At 35.9% G+C, this 22,366-nt stretch overlaps 1 protein-coding gene across 4 annotated transcripts in view; it reads right to left on the bottom strand.

Annotated features, from left to right (window-relative positions):
• LOC145675490 (zinc finger protein 236-like) overlaps positions 1-22,366 on the bottom strand; it is a 134,333-nt gene that overhangs the window by 54,574 nt on the left and 57,393 nt on the right. For all 4 annotated transcript variants that reach the window (XM_081745936.1, XM_081745938.1, XM_081745937.1 and 1 more), the window contains exons 16-19: positions 18,955-19,138; positions 16,005-16,239; positions 7,678-7,903; positions 4,877-4,992 (exon numbers count right to left, since the gene is read on the bottom strand). In XM_081745936.1, the coding sequence (XP_081602062.1) occupies positions 4,877-4,992; positions 7,678-7,903; positions 16,005-16,239; positions 18,955-19,138 (761 nt within the window). The remainder of the gene's footprint in view (positions 1-4,876; positions 4,993-7,677; positions 7,904-16,004; positions 16,240-18,954; positions 19,139-22,366) is intronic.

Genomic DNA, 22,366 nt, shown 5'->3' with positions numbered 1-22,366 from the left:
TGTTTTAAAATGGTGGTCTCGAACAGTGAAACTAACAACATGTGAAATCGATTGGTACCATTCAGTAGATATCTCTGTGGTAATCCGATGGTTGTGCCAAGTTTGATAAGTTTGTGTTAGAAAGTGTGTTAGATAAAGTTGATTCTTTACTTAAAATGGTGTCCTCTAATAATGAAACTAACAACAATATGTGAAATCGGCATGTACCATTCCATAGATATCTCAATCGTAAATGATTGTGCAAGTTTGGTCAGTTTGTGGTAGAAAGTGTGGCAGAAAAGCTTGATTGTTTGTTTAATAATGAAGAAATCCAACGATTATGTGTTTAACTATGGCGTCTTACAACAATGAAACTAACAACAATATGTGAAATCGACAGGTACCATTCCCTAGATATTTCAATCTTAAATGCGTGTGCAAAGTTTGGTCAGTTTCTGGTAGAAAATGTGGCAGACAAAGTTGATTGTTTTTTTTAACAATGGTGGCCTCTAAGAATGAAAGTTACAACAATAAGTGAAATCGGCACGTACCATTCCATCGACATCTCAATCGTAAATGATTGTGCAAGTTTGGTCAGTTTGTGGTAGAAAATATGGCAGATAAAGTTGATTGTTGTTTAATAATGAAGAAATCCAACGATTATGTATTTAACAATGGTGTCTTACAACAATGAAACTAACAACAATATGTGAAATCGACACATAGCATTCCGTAGATATTTCAACTTTAAATGGGTGTGCAAAGTTTGGTCAGTTTCTGGTAGAACGTATGGCCATTAATGTTGATTGTTAGTTTAACAATGGTGGCCTCTAACAATGATACTAACAACAATATGTGAAATCGACACATACCATTCCATAGATAGCTTAATCTTAAATGATTCTGAAAATTTTGGTCAGTTTGTGGTAGAAAATGTGGCAGAAAAACTTGATTGTTTATTTAACAATGGTGGTCTTCAACAATGAAACTAACAACAATATGTGAAATCGACACGTACCATTCCCTAGATATTTCAATCTTAAATGGGTGTGTAAAGTTTGGTCAGTTTCTGGTAGAAAGTACGGCAGATAAAGTTGATTGTTTACTTAACAATGGTGGCCTCTAAAAATGAAACTAACAACAATAAGTGAAATCTGTACGTACCGTTCCATCGACATCTCAATCGTAAATGATTGTGCAAGTTTGGTCAGTTTGAGGTAGAAAGTATGGCAGATAAAGTTGATTTTTTATTTAATAATGGAGAAATCCAACGATTGTTTTAAAATGGTAATCTCGAACAGTGAAACTAACAACATGTGAAATCGAGTGGTACCATTCAGTAGATATATCTGTGGTAATCCGATGGGTGTGCCAAGTTTGATAAGTTTGGGTTAGAAAGTATGTTAGATAAAGTTGATTCTTTACTTAAAATGGTATGTTTTAACAATGAAACTAACAACAACATGTGAAATCGACACATAGCATTCCGTAGATATTTCAACTTTCAAGGGGTATGCAAAATTTGGTCAGTTTCTGGTAGAAAGTATGGCAGATATAGTTGATTGTTTATTTAAAAATGGTGGTCTCTAAGAATAAAACTAATAACAATAAATGAAATCGACACGTATCATTCCGTAGATATCTCAATCGTAAATAAGTATGACACGTTTGGTTAGTTTGTAGTATAAAGTATGGCAGATAAAGTTGATTGTTTATTTAATAATGGAGAAATCCAACGATTGTTTTAAAATGGTGGTCTCGAACAGTGAAACTAACAACATGTGAAATCGATTGGTACCATTCAGTAGATATCTCTGTGGTAATCCGATGGTTGTGCCAAGTTTGATAAGTTTGTGTTAGAAAGTGTGTTAGATAAAGTTGATTCTTTACTTAAAATGGTGTCCTCTAATAATGAAACTAACAACAATATGTGAAATCGGCATGTACCATTCCATAGATATCTCAATCGTAAATGATTGTGCAAGTTTGGTCAGTTTGTGGTAGAAAGTGTGGCAGAAAAGCTTGATTGTTTGTTTAATAATGAAGAAATCCAACGATTATGTGTTTAACTATGGCGTCTTACAACAATGAAACTAACAACAATATGTGAAATCGACAGGTACCATTCCCTAGATATTTCAATCTTAAATGCGTGTGCAAAGTTTGGTCAGTTTCTGGTAGAAAATGTGGCAGACAAAGTTGATTGTTTTTTTTAACAATGGTGGCCTCTAACAATGAAAGTTACAACAATAAGTGAAATCGGCACGTACCATTCCATCGACATCTCAATCGTAAATGATTGTGCAAGTTTGGTCAGTTTGTGGTAGAAAATATGGCAGATAAAGTTGATTGTTGTTTAATAATGAAGAAATCCAACGATTATGTATTTAACAATGGTGTCTTACAACAATGAAACTAACAACAATATGTGAAATCGACACATAGCATTCCGTAGATATTTCAACTTTAAATGGGTGTGCAAAGTTTGGTCAGTTTCTGGTAGAACGTATGGCCATTAATGTTGATTGTTAGTTTAACAATGGTGGCCTCTAACAATGATACTAACAACAATATGTGAAATCGACACATACCATTCCATAGATAGCTTAATCTTAAATGATTCTGAAAATTTTGGTCAGTTTGTGGTAGAAAATGTGGCAGAAAAACTTGATTGTTTATTTAACAATGGTGGTCTTCAACAATGAAACTAACAACAATATGTGAAATCGACACATACCATTCCCTAGATATTTCAATCTTAAATGGGTGTGTAAAGTTTGGTCAGTTTCTGGTAGAAAGTACGGCAGATAAAGTTGATTGTTTACTTAACAATGGTGGCCTCTAAAAATGAAACTAACAACAATAAGTGAAATCTGTACGTACCGTTCCATCGACATCTCAATCGTAAATGATTGTGCAAGTTTGGTCAGTTTGAGGTAGAAAGTATGGCAGATAAAGTTGATTTTTTATTTAATAATGGAGAAATCCAACGATTGTTTTAAAATGGTAATCTCGAACAGTGAAACTAACAACATGTGAAATCGAGTGGTACCATTCAGTAGATATATCTGTGGTAATCCGATGGGTGTGCCAAGTTTGATAAGTTTGGGTTAGAAAGTATGTTAGATAAAGTTGATTCTTTACTTAAAATGGTATGTTTTAACAATGAAACTAACAACAACATGTGAAATCGACACATAGCATTCCGTAGATATTTCAACTTTCAAGGGGTATGCAAAATTTGGTCAGTTTCTGGTAGAAAGTATGGCAGATATAGTTGATTGTTTATTTAAAAATGGTGGTCTCTAAGAATAAAACTAATAACAATAAATGAAATCGACACGTATCATTCCGTAGATATCTCAATCGTAAATAAGTATGACACGTTTGGTTAGTTTGTAGTATAAAGTATGGCAGATAAAGTTGATTGTTTATTTAATAATGGAGAAATCCAACGATTGTTTTAAAATGGTGGTCTCGAACAGTGAAACTAACAACATGTGAAATCGATTGGTACCATTCAGTAGATATCTCTGTGGTAATCCGATGGTTGTGCCAAGTTTGATAAGTTTGTGTTAGAAAGTGTGTTAGATAAAGTTGATTCTTTACTTAAAATGGTGTCCTCTAATAATGAAACTAACAACAATATGTGAAATCGGCATGTACCATTCCATAGATATCTCAATCGTAAATGATTGTGCAAGTTTGGTCAGTTTGTGGTAGAAAGTGTGGCAGAAAAGCTTGATTGTTTGTTTAATAATGAAGAAATCCAACGATTATGTGTTTAACTATGGCGTCTTACAACAATGAAACTAACAACAATATGTGAAATCGACAGGTACCATTCCCTAGATATTTCAATCTTAAATGCGTGTGCAAAGTTTGGTCAGTTTCTGGTAGAAAATGTGGCAGACAAAGTTGATTGTTTTTTTTAACAATGGTGGCCTCTAAGAATGAAAGTTACAATAAGTGAAATCGGCACGTACCATTCCATCGACATCTCAATCGTAAATGATTGTGCAAGTTTGGTCAGTTTGTGGTAGAAAATATGGCAGATAAAGTTGATTGTTGTTTAATAATGAAGAAATCCAACGATTATGTATTTAACAATGGTGTCTTACAACAATGAAACTAACAACAATATGTGAAATCGACACATAGCATTCCGTAGATATTTCAACTTTAAATGGATGTGCAAAGTTTGGTCAGTTTCTGGTAGAACGTATGGCCATTAATGTTGATTGTTTGTTTAACAATGGTGGCCTCTAACAATGATACTAACAACAATATGTGAAATCGACACATACCATTCCATAGATAGCTTAATCTTAAATGATTCTGAAAATTTTGGTCAGTTTGTGGTAGAAAATGTGGCAGAAAAACTTGATTGTTTATTTAACAATGGTGGTCTTCAACAATGAAACTAACAACAATATGTGAAATCGACACGTACCATTCCCTAGATATTTCAATCTTAAATGGGTGTGTAAAGTTTGGTCAGTTTCTGGTAGAAAGTACGGCAGATAAAGTTGATTATTTACTTAACAATGGTGGCCTCTAACAATGAAACTAATAACAATAAGTGAAATCGACACGTACCATTCCCTAGATTTTGTAACGTCCATTAACCAGATTATATCCGTTTTTGCTTAATTTTTGAATTGTTCATTTTATTTTTGATTGTTTTAATTTTATTAGTTGTATATGTTAACATTGGTGACGGTGGCGCCATCTACCGTTTTAGACACAAACTATTTGGACGTAATGAATAACCTTAACCCATTCAATTCAGATAATTGAAAGTTTCTGTATTCAAGCCAAACTTAAAATATTTATATAAATTTTAGGAAACACAAAATTTGAATATTTCTTTGGTAGACTACAAAATGTCTATTACCTGAGTTAGAGCTTCCTGTCCATCAAGAGCAGGCAAAGTAATTGTTGTCCCATTATCAGCATTCAATGACTCTGCTATTTGTTCTGTTGATAACTCAGCACCGTGGGCTAAATCACCTGTGAGTATACAAAGACGCTCTCAATTAAGTATTGTCTATTTATTTTCTACAACAATTCTAATATTTCCCAGAAAGTAAGTACCTGCGAGAAATGCTTTGAGAACGGTTGGTTTCTAAAAACGAACAAGAACGATGTACTAAAGAAAAAAACATTTTTAACTCTCAAGTTGTACATAAAAAAGTTCTCATTACGAAAATACGCAAATATACATCGTGAAGACGGGAGTATCTTTATTAGTGCTCTCAACGGTCTTAGATTGATGATGCTACCAGGGTGTCTACTCAAATTCCAAAATGAAATTTCGTGACTTTTTTTTACCAAACCATAAAATTTCCTAACATTCTCAAGAACGAATTTGGGTGCAAATTAGGTCAAATTTTCATGCATGCGATAGAAGAATGCTTTGCTTGCGATTTAGTAGCGTCTAAAGCCGACCACAGACATTTTTGGTAGTGAATTTTGACGTTTTCTAGAACAAAATTTTCCAATCTGTGCTTATATTTGTAGATAAAAAAAATTCGTGACCCAAAAGCTAAATTTCTTGACTTTCATGAGTGTTTTCTGATTTCATAACTTTCGTGACCGATAGACACCCTGTGCTACGCTTCATCTGTGGTCATGATAATTTATTTAATCAGCCTTCATTTAAAACACTTTTTTTTTTTTTTTTTTTTTTACAATTTTTACAATTTTTAAACACAATACCATTTAAAAAATCGTAAGTAACTATTAAAACTTTCGTAGTGGTGAATACGTAATACACTTCAAGTTCTAATGGTTCTCAACCGGTCCACAGCTACACCAGCTGCATGGAGCACAACAATATAACACAGGCATATAATAATCCATCTCCAGATTTGAGTAATTTTATTATAACAATTAATAGAACGTTTCAAATGTTAACACAATACTGACTTCTATGTAATCCTGTCGTGTGATCAACAATTTTAACTTTCCATCCTATTTTTGGCATGTTACTTGAATACCCTACCTCAACATGTTTAATTAAGCTAAACTGTGAAGATTTTGGCTGTTCATATTATAGGGTGTAAGCTTCAGTAGGAGAAATTAAATGGTAGAAGTCAATATATTCCATATATTGCACTGGTTAAAGCAGTAGAATACACAGCATTTTCTACTTAAAAAAAAAAAAAAAAAAAGTTACCCTAAAGTTTATGACACCTTCTTGCTCTGAGGAGCCAAATGCTTAAAGGTGTCCGCTTTCTAAGGAACAATTCGGAAATATAAAGTACAAACTTACTGCATTCATATTCTGTGAATGATTAATGGTCAGTGAATGTCCATCATTGCTCCCTTTTCCAATTATATTTTCCAATTTTATGTTAACGTCTCTAAAGTATCTGATATAGTGATTATAATATGTTTTCGTAACTTATAAGATCCGTGCATTTAGTTTTGATATTAGGAATGTGTTTTGTTTTTTTCCTGTACAACGTGATCAACGAAGGGAACAGAAGAGGTTTTGAAAATTTTCTCAGGATAACACGAATAATAAAGAAAGTTAGAGTATTCATTTTATATGCCATTATTTGTAAGTAAACAAATAAGTTCAACATCATAAATGAGATCAAATTGCTCCATAAGACTTAACTGCAAATCGAAAATGACACTTATGAATCATACTATATTAGGATTGGGGAGCCGGAACTAAACTTTGAGCAGAGATCGCTTGATAAAGATTGGAATTATATAATTAAGCTAGGTAACACCACAATAAGTAATTAACTATAATGGTGTCAGGTACACGCATAAAAATTTTCATACTTACCGAAAACTTTTTAGTAATATTTCATAAACACTGTTCTACTGAGTGGCAACTCTGATCTATGAAGGAGAATTGAAAATGAAATGAAATCTTTGAGTTTTACGTCCCACGGTTATGCCGGCAAGGCTAAAGGAGACGATGAATATGAGTAATGAATGAAATGGTGGAATGACGAAAGTGGGAAGAAACGGGAGAACCCCGAGGAAACCCACGCACACGGTGTTTGTCCACCACAAAGTTCACTTGGCGGGGGCTGGGAGGAAGGAGAATTGAATGTGTGTATACATGTGGAAGAAAATACATTTTTCATCCGCAAAAGCTATCGAATATAGTTTATTTGTATTAATTTAAGTTGTAGAATTTCGGTAATGTATTTAAGATGCATTTGTCACTAGTGGAGAAAACCAACCATCATGTGAAGATCTGATTTAACACTCAAGGATTACTTCCTGCGAAGAAGATGCCAAATTACTGAGATAGGCGTCGAAATTATTAGAATTTAAACAAGAATTCTAGGAATGATCCAAAAACAATGGATCAAAAGATTATGATCTTGGCCAAGAATTTTACGAATGATAAAAAAATGCATCAAAATTTTGCAATCTTGAACAATAACTAGTTTTTGGATCAGGGGCCACAATTTTTTTTAACGGACCCCTAAATCGAGTTTTCATATTTCTTACAGAATAAGCACATCATACTGAATTAAGTGATATTTGGGTTTGGCTACACTATATGTAGTTCTCCAGATATAAGGCCTACAAGAAAATTTTTGATTGAATGAAATATATTGGATTTTTTGGTGGAATTGATTTTCTTCTTCATAATAAAGTAAGATTTATTTTTTGTATTGTTGTATTTAATTATTACATTTTACGATGGACTTCCTACATTACCTGTACTTAACGTATGCACAAAGGTAGCGTCGCCTCCTTCTTGAGTAGTCGTTGACACTTCAAAAGTCTGATCGGGGAACGTCTGCGCAAATTCTGTCCCCAATCCTTCGGCAGAGTCCGGGAACTGAGAGTCTGTCTGACCAAGAAGTGCTGCCGCAGGATTTCGACAGTCTAACGTTACTGACAAAGTTGCTGCGGCATCACCGTCTTTTGCTGCTTGCGCAACCTTTAAAGAAAAATACAAACAAAGAAATCATGAAGTTGAGTTAATAGTCAAGTACAAAAAGAAACTCGTGAAAAATGAATTTCCTTTTCTTCTCCTTCTCTCTTATACTTTTAATTACCGTGTTTATTCGTGTATAGCCTGACCCCCTGGAAATTCAACAGAAAAAAGTATGAATGACACATGCAAAGCGTTAAAAAATAATTTTTTTTACTAAATGCTAATAAAGTATGCTGAATTAATATCCTTGTTATGAGAACTTTTTTTTTTCATACTTAAAATATCTGATGAACCCTAACGTAAGCAATATAAAATATGCATTTCCTTCTTGATGAAAATTAAAATCCACTACATTAGAAGAAAATCTACTACTTGGTAACACTGAGTCTACGTGTTGCACAATTTACTTGTGGCGGCTTCTGGTCATATTTTTTTGGAACTTTCTTATTATGTCTATAAAGAGCATCGTCTATTGTACCGGTCGTATTAATGGTATCAACTCTATGCCAAGGGTTATTTTCTGAACCAAGAAAAAGAGTTTTAAAAAAGGTCTACTTGTAATCGGGTTTTATGAGAGAGTGAGTGGCTGTTCTGACAAGCGGACTGGTGGCGTAGTGGTTAACGCATCGGTATGCCGCCGGTCCCGGGTTCGAGTCTTGGTCTGATCAGTCACTTTTTCACTCTTTGTGCATTATAGAATTTACATCTATAGAGAATATGGTGTGTTAAAACCGGTAGTTTCCTCTTTCATTAATATTTATATGAAATTACAACCGTCATAGGTGTTCAATATATGGACACAGGGATTGTCCAAGCACAGCAGGGGGATCCGTAGTGTAACCCATGTGCTTCGAGTAAAAAGCACCGACCTCAAAAGTGAGAGAGTGAGTGGCTGTTCTGGAAAGCGGACTGGGTAGCGTAGTTGTTAACCACCGGCACGGTATGCCGCATGTTCCGGGTTCGGGTTCCGGTCCAGTCAGTCACTTTTCCACTCTTTATGCTTTCTAGTTATATACAGAGTTATATCAGGTCCGAAATATGTACTCACTGTTTGCTACTCCGCAACTCGTAACAAATTTGACTTGACGAGACAACTTTTGATAAGACGGGGTTTTGGTATGTGTTCGAAAGACCACCAGCAGCTTCTATACAACGCCTATGGCGATGAACTGCACACCTAACTACGACTGTTAGTATATCTGGCGTAATAGCACCACATGACTTTACTGTTTCCACGTAATTCGTTGACTGTTGTTGATTTTTGTTGATATGCGTCATTCTTGACGGTCCCCTGAACTAGAAGTCCAGTTGTGTTAAATCAGGAGACTGAGGTGGGTGCTCAACAGGACTAACTAACTAACTAACTAACTCTATGGCCTATGGAACCCGGAGGTTCAATGCCGCGTTCACAAAAGCTCTCCACTGACTTCTATCCTTAGCTAACTGCATCCAGTTTCTACTCTGTATTCCAATCTCTGCGAGATCCATCTTAATATTGTCCTCCCATCTGCGCCTAGGTCTTCCTAATGGTCGTTTTCCGATTGGTCTTCCAGTCAAGACTTTGAAAGCGTCTCTACTTTCTTCCATTCTAGCTACATGACCCGCCCATCTAAGCCTCCTAGACTTGACGACCCTAACAATGTTGGGTAAAGCATATAAATTATGTAGTTCCTCGTTATGAAGTTTCCCCATTCCCGTTCCTCTTGGGTCCAAATATTCGTCTCACGATCTTGTTCTCGAATACTTTCAGTCTATGTTCTTCCCTCAGAGTAAGTGACCATGTTTCGCAGCCATACAGAACCACAGGCATGATTATCGTTTTGTATATTTTAAGTTTCAAATTCCTCGACAGAATTCGCGACGACAAGAGATTTTGAACCGAATAGTAACACGAATTCCCTGCTTTTAGTCGACATTTAATTTCTCCGTGAATATGATTTTCCTCTGTTAATATTGATCCTAGATATTTGAAAGTATCCACTTTATCAAAAGTATTATTTAGTATTTTAACGTATCCATAATTTGCTGTATTTCGGTCCCGACGCACTTCCATGTATTTAGTTTTATCTGCATTTACTTCTAAACCCATGTCCCTGCAAGCGTTTAATAAGATCTCTGCATTTCTTTCTATTGTTCTCCTATCATCTCCTATTAAATTTACATCATCAGCATATGCCATAACCTGGTGAATACCGTTCAACTGTAAGCCCTGGTTCCTATCTTTGATTTTCCTTATAGCGTATTCCAAAACGAAGTTAAATAATAATGGCGACAACGCATCTCCTTGTTTCAGGCCATTTTCGACGTGAAAGCTCGTGGACAAAAATTTTCCTACCCGGACTTTACTTTGGGATTCATTTAAACATATTTTAATTAATCTAATTAGCTTTCTCGGTATTCCAAGTTCTGCAAGAACGTTGTATAATGTTTCTCTCCTAACCGAGTCGTACGCCTTTCTAAAATCAATAAATAGTTGATGTACCGGGGTATTGTATTCCCACTTTTTTTCGAGTATTTGGCGAATGGTAAATATTTGGTCGATAGTTGATCGATTTCGTCTAAATCCGCACTGATAATCTCCAATAATTTCATCTGCGTATGGGGTCAGCCTTGCTAACAGAATATTTGAAAGGATTTTATAGGATGTTGACAGAAGAGAAATGCCTCGATAATTATTACAGTCAGTTTTGTCGCCTTTCTTGTGGATTGGAACAATGATTGATTCTTTCCACTCTTCTGGCAATTCTTCCTTGTTCCAGATAAGGAGAATGAGTTTGTGTATCTTGTTCCACAATTTTTCGCCTCCAGCTAAAATTAACTCAGCCGGAATTTCATCTACACCCGGAGATTTGTGTTTCTTTAATTTCTTTATAGCGGTTTCTACTTCTATTCGGTTGGGTTCTGGAATATACGGTTCTGCGGTGTGTATCTCCTTTTCTCCACGAACACTAGTTTTTGGTTGCGTGTTAAGCAAATCGTCAAAGAAATCTTTCCATCTATTTAAGATGCTATCCGTGTCAGTAAGAACTGTACCGTCAGATATCTTTAATATATAAGCACGAGGTTGATAGCCTTTCTTAAATTCGTTGATTCCCTTATACATGTCCCGAATGTTTTTATTTTTACTATTATCTTCAAGTTCCTTAATTTTAGCTTTCAGAAAATCGCGTTTCTTTGTTCTAAAAGTTTTGGAAGTTTCCCGCCTGATATCTGCGAAATTTTGTGTAGTCATTTCATTCGGATTTTGTAGCCAGAGTAATTTTGCCTGTTTTCTCTTCTCTGCTAGTTTTATGCATTCCTGGTCGAACCATGGTTTGTTCCTACGTATTTCCGCGTGTCCCAATTTTTCTTTTGCTGAAATTTTAATGCTATCTCTAATTTCAATCCAGGTATCCTCAACACTAGTGCATTCCGAATCTTCTAAAGCCGAAAATCTATTCGAAACTTCAATCTGGTATTCCTCTCTTGCCTGGCTCTCTTCTAATTTCTTTAAATTGAATCTCTCCGTTTTCGGACAATGCATATTACCCTTATTTAACGATAACCTCTCTCGTATTATCGCTGCTACGAGGTAGTGGTCAGTGTCACAATCAGCCCCTCTAAACGACCGGACATCAATTATGCTAGATTGCCTTCTTCTATCTACTAAAACGTGATCAATTTGAGTATGTGTTTTCCTGTCTGGTGATGTCCAAGTGTATTTATGAACGTCGCGATGTGGGAATTTTGTACTCTTCACGATTAGGTTTTTGGATGTTGCAAAGTTCACGAGTCTAACACCGTTGTCATTACTTTCCTTATGCAGACTTTCGTTCCCTATAATCGGTTTGAAAATATCCTCTCGTCCTACCTTCGCATTGAAATCCCCTAATAGAATTTTCATATGGTATCGCGGGAGTTGGTCAAATATCCGTTCCACCTCTTCGTAAAAACTGTCTTTTATATCGTCATCCTTATCTTCCGTTGGGGCATGTACATTTAAAACAATAATATCACACCACCGTCCCTTAAGAGTAATAAAAGAAAGTCTGTCAGTAACAAATTCAACCCGTTTAATTGCTGGTAATATACGTTTATGAACGAAAAACCCTGTTCCTAACTGGTGATTTTTATTTCCTTCCCCATAAAAGAACGTAAAATTTCCGGAATTCTCAGATCCATTTCCTTCCCACCTAACTTCCTGAACTCCTACTACGTCCATCCTGTATTTCTCTAACTCCCTCGTTACGGATTTTAACGCGCCTGCCCTATAAAGACTCCTAATATTCCATGTTCCAAATCTCATGTCCCCGATCGGCTCAACTGTTTGCTACTCCGCAACTCGTAACAAATTTGACTTGACGAGGCAACGAGATTGCAGTGATCGGCTCAACAGGACTTCTTCTACCAATTCACTGCCCGGGTAGTTTTATCGAGATACAACCTGACATCTCGATGGTAGTGAGGTGGGGTTATGTCTTATTGCATAAAAAAAAGTTCATCACCATTAGCTTTTGGATCGCAGGCAAAATCCTTGTCTGAAGCGTACCAAGATATATATATCTCACCAGTTACAGATTCCTCGAAGAAGAAGGTATCAATCACATACGCACTGACAGACAACACCACATAGCAACCCCCGGAAGATTCACTGCCCTGTACACTTGAGGGTGAGGGTTTTCAGAAGCCTAGTAGTACCGTTAAGTTCGAATTGCGCCTTGTCAGTTCACACAAACTTCCTTGCAAATTTCGCATCCTCGCTAATCATGTGTTGAAACCATTCACAATACTCCATCTTACAATCTGGGTCGTCCTCATTCATTGAGTGTCGTACCCTTGAAATGTTCACTTTCTACTTTGACCTCTTCAGAATGCGTCTTACACTTGACCGGCTCACCCCACTTTCGCGCGCTCCCTAGATCACTGATTTTTGCAGTGATCGGGTGAAATGTTGGAACGTCGCAGCACTGGATTCCGGACTTGTAGCTGTTCGTGGCCGGCCGGATCTTTCCTCGTGCACATCTTTAACTGTTCCATCGGCTTCGAATTTATCGCGAATGTGGGCAATCGTTCGACGCGTTGGTGGCGGTGTTTCAAACTCTCTTGGCCAATCCCGTTGCACCTCATGAATGTTCTCGTACTTCCAGCACCATTTCAGTACAATCAACAAGCGATAAGCGAAACTCAGTCATTGTTGCTACTTGACTGTATTCTGCCGCACTGGCTAATATAACTGACTCGTTTCACTACTATCACCAACCATCCGCACATGCGCGGCATAAAATGCCAACTATGTCTACCACGACAAATTTAATACTTTACACTTTACACTACACTAGGTATTAGCAGGGCCGGCGCAAGGAGGGGTTGAGCTGTGCCATCGCCCAGGGCGGCAAGTCTAAGGGTCGGCAAAATTTGAAACGGAAAAGAATACTATCAAAATATGATGCTTTGTAATAGACATGGAAAAATAAAATTGTGTTCACCTGAGAATGTAATTGAACTTACTTCATTCACATTCAGGAAAATACTCACTCAGGAAATTCATATCATTCCCCCTCATTTGCAATCAAACTACTAGCCACAGGTATCTCGTTCAATATTTTCGTTGCAGCGGCGTAGATAAGATTTTCAGCTAGGGTGGATAAGATTATCAAGATGTCTTATATATCTGTTTCTATTAAGCAATGTTCTAAGGTTCCACTCCAAGCATACAAAAGGCACTCCCACTTGAGACAGGCCGTTCTTCTAGCCTTTCCAAGACTTTACTTTCCTTTGCTCACTCGTTATGTGGTATGACTTTTTACTCCACATAAACATAGTAAGCAAAAGTCTCCAAAGCATTGATTCTCATGTTTTGGATGCAGTCGGGTTTCTTGAAAAATATCTGAGTAGTTTGAGAGGAGCAGAAATGATGCAAAGTTTCAATCTTAGTTGGTGTGATGGAATTGGCATCAGCATTAGATATGGAAAATCCACGGATAGGTAATACAGTGCAAGCTCGAAGTCGAAAAGAAGGGAAAGTTTCAGTACGAGGCAGAGATGAAGCTATTGAAGATCCACAAACAAGATAAAAAATCGATTTTTATTACAAAGTTCAAGACGTGATTTTGTTAACTTCAAGAGAAAGGATTCAGCAATGTAAACATCACAGTGAGTATTTCGATTTTCTTTACGATAGGTATAAGTATTCTTAAAGATATGTCACTGAACTTTTGTCTGAAAAGTGCACTAAACTTGTCAGCATTTTACCACATGAAGAATCGAAATATATTAACCCTAGTGATTTGAAAGACGAATTGAAAGTGTTATCCGCTATAATTAAGCCTAAAAGTTCACTAAAAGAGACTTCAAAATTAATTAGGGAACATGACTTTACTCCCAATGTCAGTGTTGCACTTAGGATTTTGTTAACCTTACCGGTAACAGGCAAGTGGAGAAAGAAGTTTTACGAAACTTAAGCTTATTAAAAACTATCTACGTTCTTCCATGTCTGAAAAACGCTTGAGTGATCTATCAATAGAACACGAACTGGCTGAAACATTGGACTACGCGAATATGATAAGGGAATTTGCTTATATCAAAGCAAGAACAGTTTCTTTCAATTAAGGTATGTTAAATTTATGTATCTCTATTATGTTTTAGTACAGTATAAGGCTTAGGCTAATCACTTAGTTTTGCCGTAATATCTGATTCACCATATTATCGTCATGCTCCATACTCTATTGGGAACACCTTTTGATATAAAATAAGCTTAAAAATTAAAATTCTTAGTCGTAACTAAAGCATATTTTTTTGGAATTTTATTTTCTGTATTACCCTGCTGTATATCACAGACATACAGCGAAATCGAATATTGTGTTATGTATGGAGTCGGTTAAATATTACGTAAGCATTCGAAAGAGGTAGTTCAATTTTTTGTGTACTTTTCCATTTTATACATGTTTTTAAATGGGGCGCATCTCACTTTTTCGTGACACTTGAACGTCTTGTGTCAAAATAAGGTTTGTGAATTAACGGGCGGCACGTGAAAGTACCGCCCAGGGCGGCAAAACTGCTGGCGCCGGCCCTGCGTATTAGATTAGTTGGTATAAGTCTTTTTGTTTATAAATTATTTAATTACAAACTGTGAGTAAATTTTTTGGAGCCCTCTATATTCCTGAGAAGTTCATCAAAATATGCTGGTTGGTAGCCACGAGACCCATTTTTCAATGTTGTCATTCATACGAAATTTTACAAACTAACGGCGTACGGTGCATTCATTCAACAATAATGGCACAAATGTTTTACGGAGTTTGATGTGTAGATCGTCGCAGTTTCAACTCGGAGAGGAATATCACACAATTGCAAATTCTCCACGTTACACTTTCACTTGGCCTTTTTCTACAACACAATATGAGACGTCGTACGCGCGACCTCAGTCCTTGGTTACATATATTGGTTTCTACTAGACATATAATTTGACACTCCAATTGCACCAACCCAATAGCTGGCAGCTCAATAATAATAATAAAAAAATAAAAAAAAAGAAAGAAAAAAGAAAGAAAGAAATCTTATTCTGAATAAATGTATTACATGCTTTTGAATCTCGTATCACATAACCAGTTAAAAATTGTCACGAGTTTCAACATGACAAATAAACAATATAGTACTAGTTTCTAAATGTTTTTGATTAGATCAAAACACGTTTCATTTGTATTTGACTTACTTTTATAGAGTTATACATTCCACAAAATTTTTACGAAGATATCTGAAATTAAAAAATATTCCATTTGTGTTTTATTTATTTTATTTTCAGCTTACGTTCCAAACGCACTGACACTGTTCATCATTAGAATTCAATTGATTTGAGAATTGCAGTACTATTGTTATGGTATGATTTTACATTTCAATATGAAAGAATCAAATATTTTTATAATTTATGGTTTTATTCAAATTTATAATATAATTATTTTGTACAACTTCCAAATTAATTGAACTCTAATGATGAACGCAATCAGTGCGTTTGAAACTTAAGCTGAAATAAAATAAACAAAACACGGATGGAATCCCAAAAATTGAACTTTTTAAATTACTATGAGGATTAAGAAATCTATTTTTAATTATACTGAATATTTGTACCTACCTGCAAAGCCAATTCCCGTTTATGTGTTTTCATATGTTTTCTACAGTTGACTGATGTCTTGAAGCACTTGCGGCAGTAAGGACACATGTATGGTCGTGAGTTACTATGAGTGGCCATATGTCTTTTCAGACTTCCATTGGTGGTGAACAGGTGGGAACACACAGGACACTTAAAATCTTTCAGACCTTGATGTGTTCTTATATGAGCTTTCAAAACGCCACTCGACACAAAAGACCTATGAAAGAAAGGGAAAAAATTATTAATATCCCGGAGGTGCATCAATTACCTATATGAAATATACATATATAAGCGTTTAACTCTTTGAGGGGCAGAAAAAGGAAAGTGACACTTTGAGCGGGATATACGCACTATTTTTATCATGTTTTACCAAAGACAAATATTCTGCTATTCTGAGTTAATGCTTATGCCATCTATTGAAAAAAAAAAAAAAAAAGAAAAGAAAAACATAAGTAGTGTGCGTAACGAGAAATAGAAAAGATGGTTAGTGTAAGTGACCACCGCCCTTACTGAAAATTTTTATCCAAAGATACCTAGCTACACAAAGTGATACGAGTAACTGTACATTGCAATGTTTTCGGTAGAGTCTAATAAAGCAGTCAGGGATTTGAGCCCTTTGCCTGTTTATCTATAAAAATATACATCTATAACAATTTACAAAGTTTCTTTGTAATACAGTAAAATGTCTCTCGGTGTTTCAAGATTTTTAAGTATACAGTACTAGCTTCGGAAATATAGTTATAATCGTCTTAGATTTAAAGTAGGAACCCCTTCATTCATTGTAACCTAAGGAGTAGGTAATAACAAGCATGGGCGTCTGTCATGTTAAAATTGGGGGGGACGAGGACGACTAGAATGCTTGTAGACCTCAACTAAAGTTACATCAAAATTATGAGTAAACTGGTATTTTTTCTACCTTTAGCAACACAATCATAATTTTCTTCCATCACTGGTGGACTACTTGCCGAAGAAAACAAATTAAGTTTACATATAATGTGGTTCTTAGGTAATTTCTTCACCTTGACGTTCCTACCGGTGAATTCTTGCTCAGTGTTCTTAAATGCATTTGCAGCACTGTAATTTTATAGTCCTCATATATTTCGATTTCTTAGCAAACAAAATCTTAATTCTTTGAAAGAAGTCTTACGATGACACTTTATTTGATTGAGAATTTCGAATTTTTGATTTTCATTCTTCTTTTATATTCTAAATAAATTCAAAAGTTATATTATCTACTTTTTTGATCTTTATTTCGTTGTATGCTTCTGAACTTGTCCAATGATCCATCCTCGTTTACTTCGTTTTCCGTTTTAATGTCTAAAATGTACAGTTTATTCTTGGTGTCATCTGGTTCCTCAATGTATTCTTTCCATCTTCCTCCAACTCAATTCACTCATTAAACACTCATTTCTATCTTTAGTTTATATATTGTCATAGTAGTTGTCCCTTACTGCCCTTCTACAGTATTCGCAAGAAATTTACTCTCATATATAATATTCAAATTTCTCTATCTTTTTAAATTCCTCTTATAACCTTCGCTTCTATTGTATATTTCCTTGTCTTTGCAGATTTCGTTTCTTAATTCGCAGATAAACTAACTATACGTTCTTTCTTTCCCTTCTCCAGTCTCCCTTTGTCCTGGAAACCAACTGTTGTTGGTTAAGCAATGAAAGAATTGTGTGCCAGCAGCCGAGACTACATTGACTAACCAAGAAGCGTAACTTTTAAAAAAAGACCCTTCTTTGAAAGTGACACACGTCATGGCGGGCATTCTAATCACATTAACCTAATGTTTAAGAACAGACGTAACTTTAATTTATTCTGTCTATGTTTTTACTTCTTCCATATAGATCTAAATACTTTCAGCATTGATCCATTTATCTCGTACTCAAAATATTTGGGGGGACGCGTCCCCCTGCCAGAGACGCCCGTGATTACAAAGACCTCCTTTGTCCAATGCGACCTCAGGAGATAGGATTCCTCCGTAACTCAAGGCAGCCCGGGAGGAAGGTAGTTATAGGATATCTCCTTAGCCCAATGTGGCCTCCAGAAAGAGGTTGGTTAAGTTAATGATTAGTTGATGACTGATAGTTCTGTCCACTTGTGGTCCTCTTCTATCCGTATCCTCTGAAGCAGAGATACGTGAGGAGAGGGTCGTCCATTTTCGGTTCGGATGGAAATTTCCGTGATTTCCTGGAGTTCTGCTGCCATCGTCTACTGGTGACAATGTTTTGAGAAAGTCGGGGAAAACATTTTTTTTTTTTTTTACTAAAAGCTGATGATCTACCATGTGTTATATTTATTAAATTATTTCAACCCTCTGGAGTTTTTTCTTAGTATTTTTTTTTTTTTTTTCACCGCTGCTGTGCTTATTGTTGAATGCTGATCCACTGGGGGACGTTCTTGAACCATCAAAATTAAGAAAGTAAAGAAAAATCCATAAATTTTGTATAGTTTGTAGCACTTTCCACATCTTCACTCTAGAACTTCTATGTTTAATTTATAAGCGAGTAAATCGAAATCTTATGTATTAAATCGAATGCTACTAGTAACGACAGAGAACCTTTTACACTGTTAAAACACATACGTTCTTTCCACAAAACGTTGCAAATAGATTTATATAATTATATAATTAAAAGTTATCACAGAGAAGCTATTTTTGCAAAAAAGATTGCGAATACTGTAAAATGTTAATTGTATTCCAACATTGACTCTTTCTTTTTCTTGTAGTACTTATTTCTAAACAAGCAAAAAGTTTCTTGCAAAACCGGAGTGGTATTTGATATATAACCAAAACCGATTTTTCCAAAGAAGTTTTTTTTTTTTTTTTTTATTTTTCCACCGCCATTTTCTGTATGTCTCTTCTTTCTATTAGCTACATGGAGCGACACTAATAATTAAATATCACAACTGGAAAGAATTTACAACGTACCTGAAACACTGTTTACACTGGTATGGTCGCTCGCCTGTGTGGGAACGGACATGTTGTTTTAAATGACTGGATTTCTTAAATGCTGATCCACATTCTTCGCACTTGTATGGACGCTCAGTCATCGATGACAGATGAGGGTTGAACTGAAACGACTGACTGCATTTCGGAGCATGCTGAACTAAGCCTGAAATAAACATAAAAACAAACTTGGTACAAATAGACAAATAGGTCGACTTCCTGATCAGTCTTGAATAAAAGTTGAAGTTTATGAACACTGAGTGTACGTAGCACAATAAAAATTATTTCCCTTATTATTATTATTATTATGTGTCCTATTTACAAATTAACTGATAAATTTTTGGTGTTTCGAAGCACCAATACCTTTTAAGGGGCTGATTCCTGACATCAAAATAAATCGGCTCCATGGCTAGTCGAAAATTTATCTGAAAATGCGAAAACAGTCATAATTCAAGAACGAAATGTCGAGTCGAAGTCGCATAAAAAGAGACGTTCATTATTTTTAGTCGCAGATTTCATTGATGTAGGGGGCGGTAAAAGGAGTAGAAATGAAGAAATTCCTTGGGTATTTTACAAAAGTAAAGGCAGAAAGTACAGAACAACCCCATCCACGAAGGTCGAACTGCAGGATTCAGATGAGTTACCTCGAAAAATACTTGAGAAGCTGTTCGGATATAACACCGAAGACCTCTGGCAAAATGATTCCTTACACAAACACATTAAAAAAAAAAACATTGTGGAGAATCATGGGTGTATAAATACGTCATTCGTAACTAAAGCCACTAAAAATTTCGTGGAACAATATTGAAAAGGATCACAGCATGTGAATGTCGGGTAAAAAGGCTTAACAATTATTTTCGCCTCCAGATTTCGTCATGTATCAGACGATGTGGAAAAGAGAAGAAGGAAATATATCAGGTATTCTATTTAAAAACCTTATAAATCCGAAACAGTTAGCATTAAAATGTTTCGAATTAAAATAATTTCCTAGTACTGTAAGTAGGGAGACAACGACTGGAAATGTACAGTCTTATTTGAAAAACCTTGGCCATCCATCTTGCTTTTAAAGGTCAAATACCAAAAATTTTCAACGAACACAAAATGTAAGGGAAAAATAAAAATACAGGTAAAATTCTCAATCACTTGCTGGCAGTAGTTGTACGATAACGGTAAGAAATATTGCCGATGATTGTTAGCTGAATGTGCATCACGGGCTGTGTTTGTATGTGGCGGACGCCTGAAGAAGTATATGGTCTGCAGTGCCTCTCCTTAACCGTAAAACATGGCGGCGGCTCTGTCATGCTGGGACCGCATAATCTTGGTTTACAGTGGATCCAGTATTGACGCTTAACGGTCATTGTCCGTGATTATGTTGTTATTTTAAGGGTACCTATGGTCCAGATGTTTGTTCTTTCCGGTCAATACAGCCATATTCCAGGTTGATAATGCGCCCCTTCACATAACTGAAGCTATTGTGGCTTGGTTCAAGGACCATTAGGATGAAGTTGAACACTTCTCCTTGCCCTCCCAATCTCAGACCTGTGGTCCGTTTTCAAAAGACGAATCCGGCATAACTTTCCGCTTCCATCCTTTCCCGCTTGAGTGATGCATTCCACTTAGTACCATTCACGACCTCTATGACATTTGATGACGCACTAAAGCTGTTCTGAGAGCGAAAGGTAATCCAACGCCATATTAGTCTGGTAAGCTGTACTTTTCAAGTGTTTTCATTAAATTGCTAAATATCTGTATATCTTAAATTTACGTTTATAATTTGTAATTCAGAAAAGAAAGAAAGAAAAAAAGAAATTTAGTTAATAAAAAGAGGAATACAAACAATATTCATCATTAAGAAGAGGTATTAACGTTGGAGTTTATAGCTTTCCTTCTCATAACAAATCTAAAACCCAATAAATCCTAAATCAGGTCCTACCTATATTCTAGGAAGATTGTGACGGCACGAAGTCATCGAAAATTCAGTCATTTGATTCATAAGTAGGATATAAGAAATAAGAACATTAATATTTACGGTAATAATGCACCCCCTTTTTGCAAAAGTACTAAATCTATTATAATACCTTTATTTGAATTAGAATGATTGTACTATGGATATATACTTCCTTCTCCATCTCATAGTAACATGTTATCATATTGATAACACTAGCCGCAGACAGAAGACTCAGGTTCGGTTCCAGTTGGGAGTTAATGTGGTTCGGATCTCATGAAAGTCCACATCTCATATAGTTTCGGTATGGAAAAAGATGTTAAACTCCAACCAAGTAGTCAAAATTAGATGTTACGTAAAAACAAAGCATTAGAAGCATGTCATAATTTATACTCTAGCAATTACCTTTACAAAGTAATTACACAGTACATAAAGCAAATTACTGCAATTAACTAGAATAGTCGCGTCTTACAGGCCGATTCATGACATAGGACCACCTTTTTAGGAGGAAAATGGAATAAAACAATTGTTTAGTCGTGTTCGAGTGGTCAAGGATTAACGTAAGGGTGTCCAAGGTTGCACCCACGAGAACATTTGGAGAGAGAAAGGTAAATTTGGGGGAGGGGGGACAAATTTAGAGAGCGGAAAGGTAACTGTGAGACGAACAATGGTAAATTTGGGGGAAAGAGCAACAAATTCTGAGGTCAGAATGGTAACTTTGGGACGAACAATAGTAAATTTGGAGCGAAGAACAACAAATTTTGAGGGCAGAATGGTAACTTCGGGACGAACAATGGTAAATTTGAGGACAAGAACAAATTTTGAGGGCAGACTGATAAATTTGGGGGTAAGAACAAAAAATCTGGAAAGTAGAATGGTAAATTTGGGACAAAGAATGGTAAATTTGGAGGAAAACAACAAATTTGGAGGAAAGAATGAGAAATTTAGGAGGGAGAACAAACTTCGAGGCAGAATGGTAACTTTGGAACGAACAATGGTAAATTTGGGAGGAAGAACAACAAATTTCGAGGGCAGAATGGTAACTTAGGGACGAACAATGGTAAATTTGGGGGCAAGAACGACAAATTTTGAGGGCAGAATTGTAAATTTGGAGCAAACAATAGTAAATTTGAGGGTACGAACAACAAATTTCGAGGGCAGAATGGTAAATTTGTGACGAAGAATTGTAAATTTGGGAGACTTTTGCCCAAGCCCTTCGATGGAGAAAGGTAAATTTGAGACGAAGAACGGTAAATTTGGGGAGTTGCCCCCAAACCCTTGAAGGATACCAACACCTTTGATTTACGAGTAGCCTATCTGGAAAACTACCGATATTCTTGTTTGCCCCTTGCTACTGGATTTTATTACAGCCAGTTTTCTACCTGCTCTTTGTTCTTTCCATGTTGAATAAAAGCAACAAGCCGTGACATTACAGAGCTTACACTTGAA

The sequence above is a fragment of the Thermobia domestica genome, chromosome 18 (genome assembly GCF_964235325.1).
Source record: "Thermobia domestica chromosome 18, izTheDome1.hap1.1, whole genome shotgun sequence".
NCBI lineage: Eukaryota > Metazoa > Arthropoda > Insecta > Zygentoma > Lepismatidae > Thermobia > Thermobia domestica.
The sequence above is the reverse complement of the archived record's forward strand: the minus strand, read 5'-3'. Positions and strand labels throughout refer to the sequence as shown.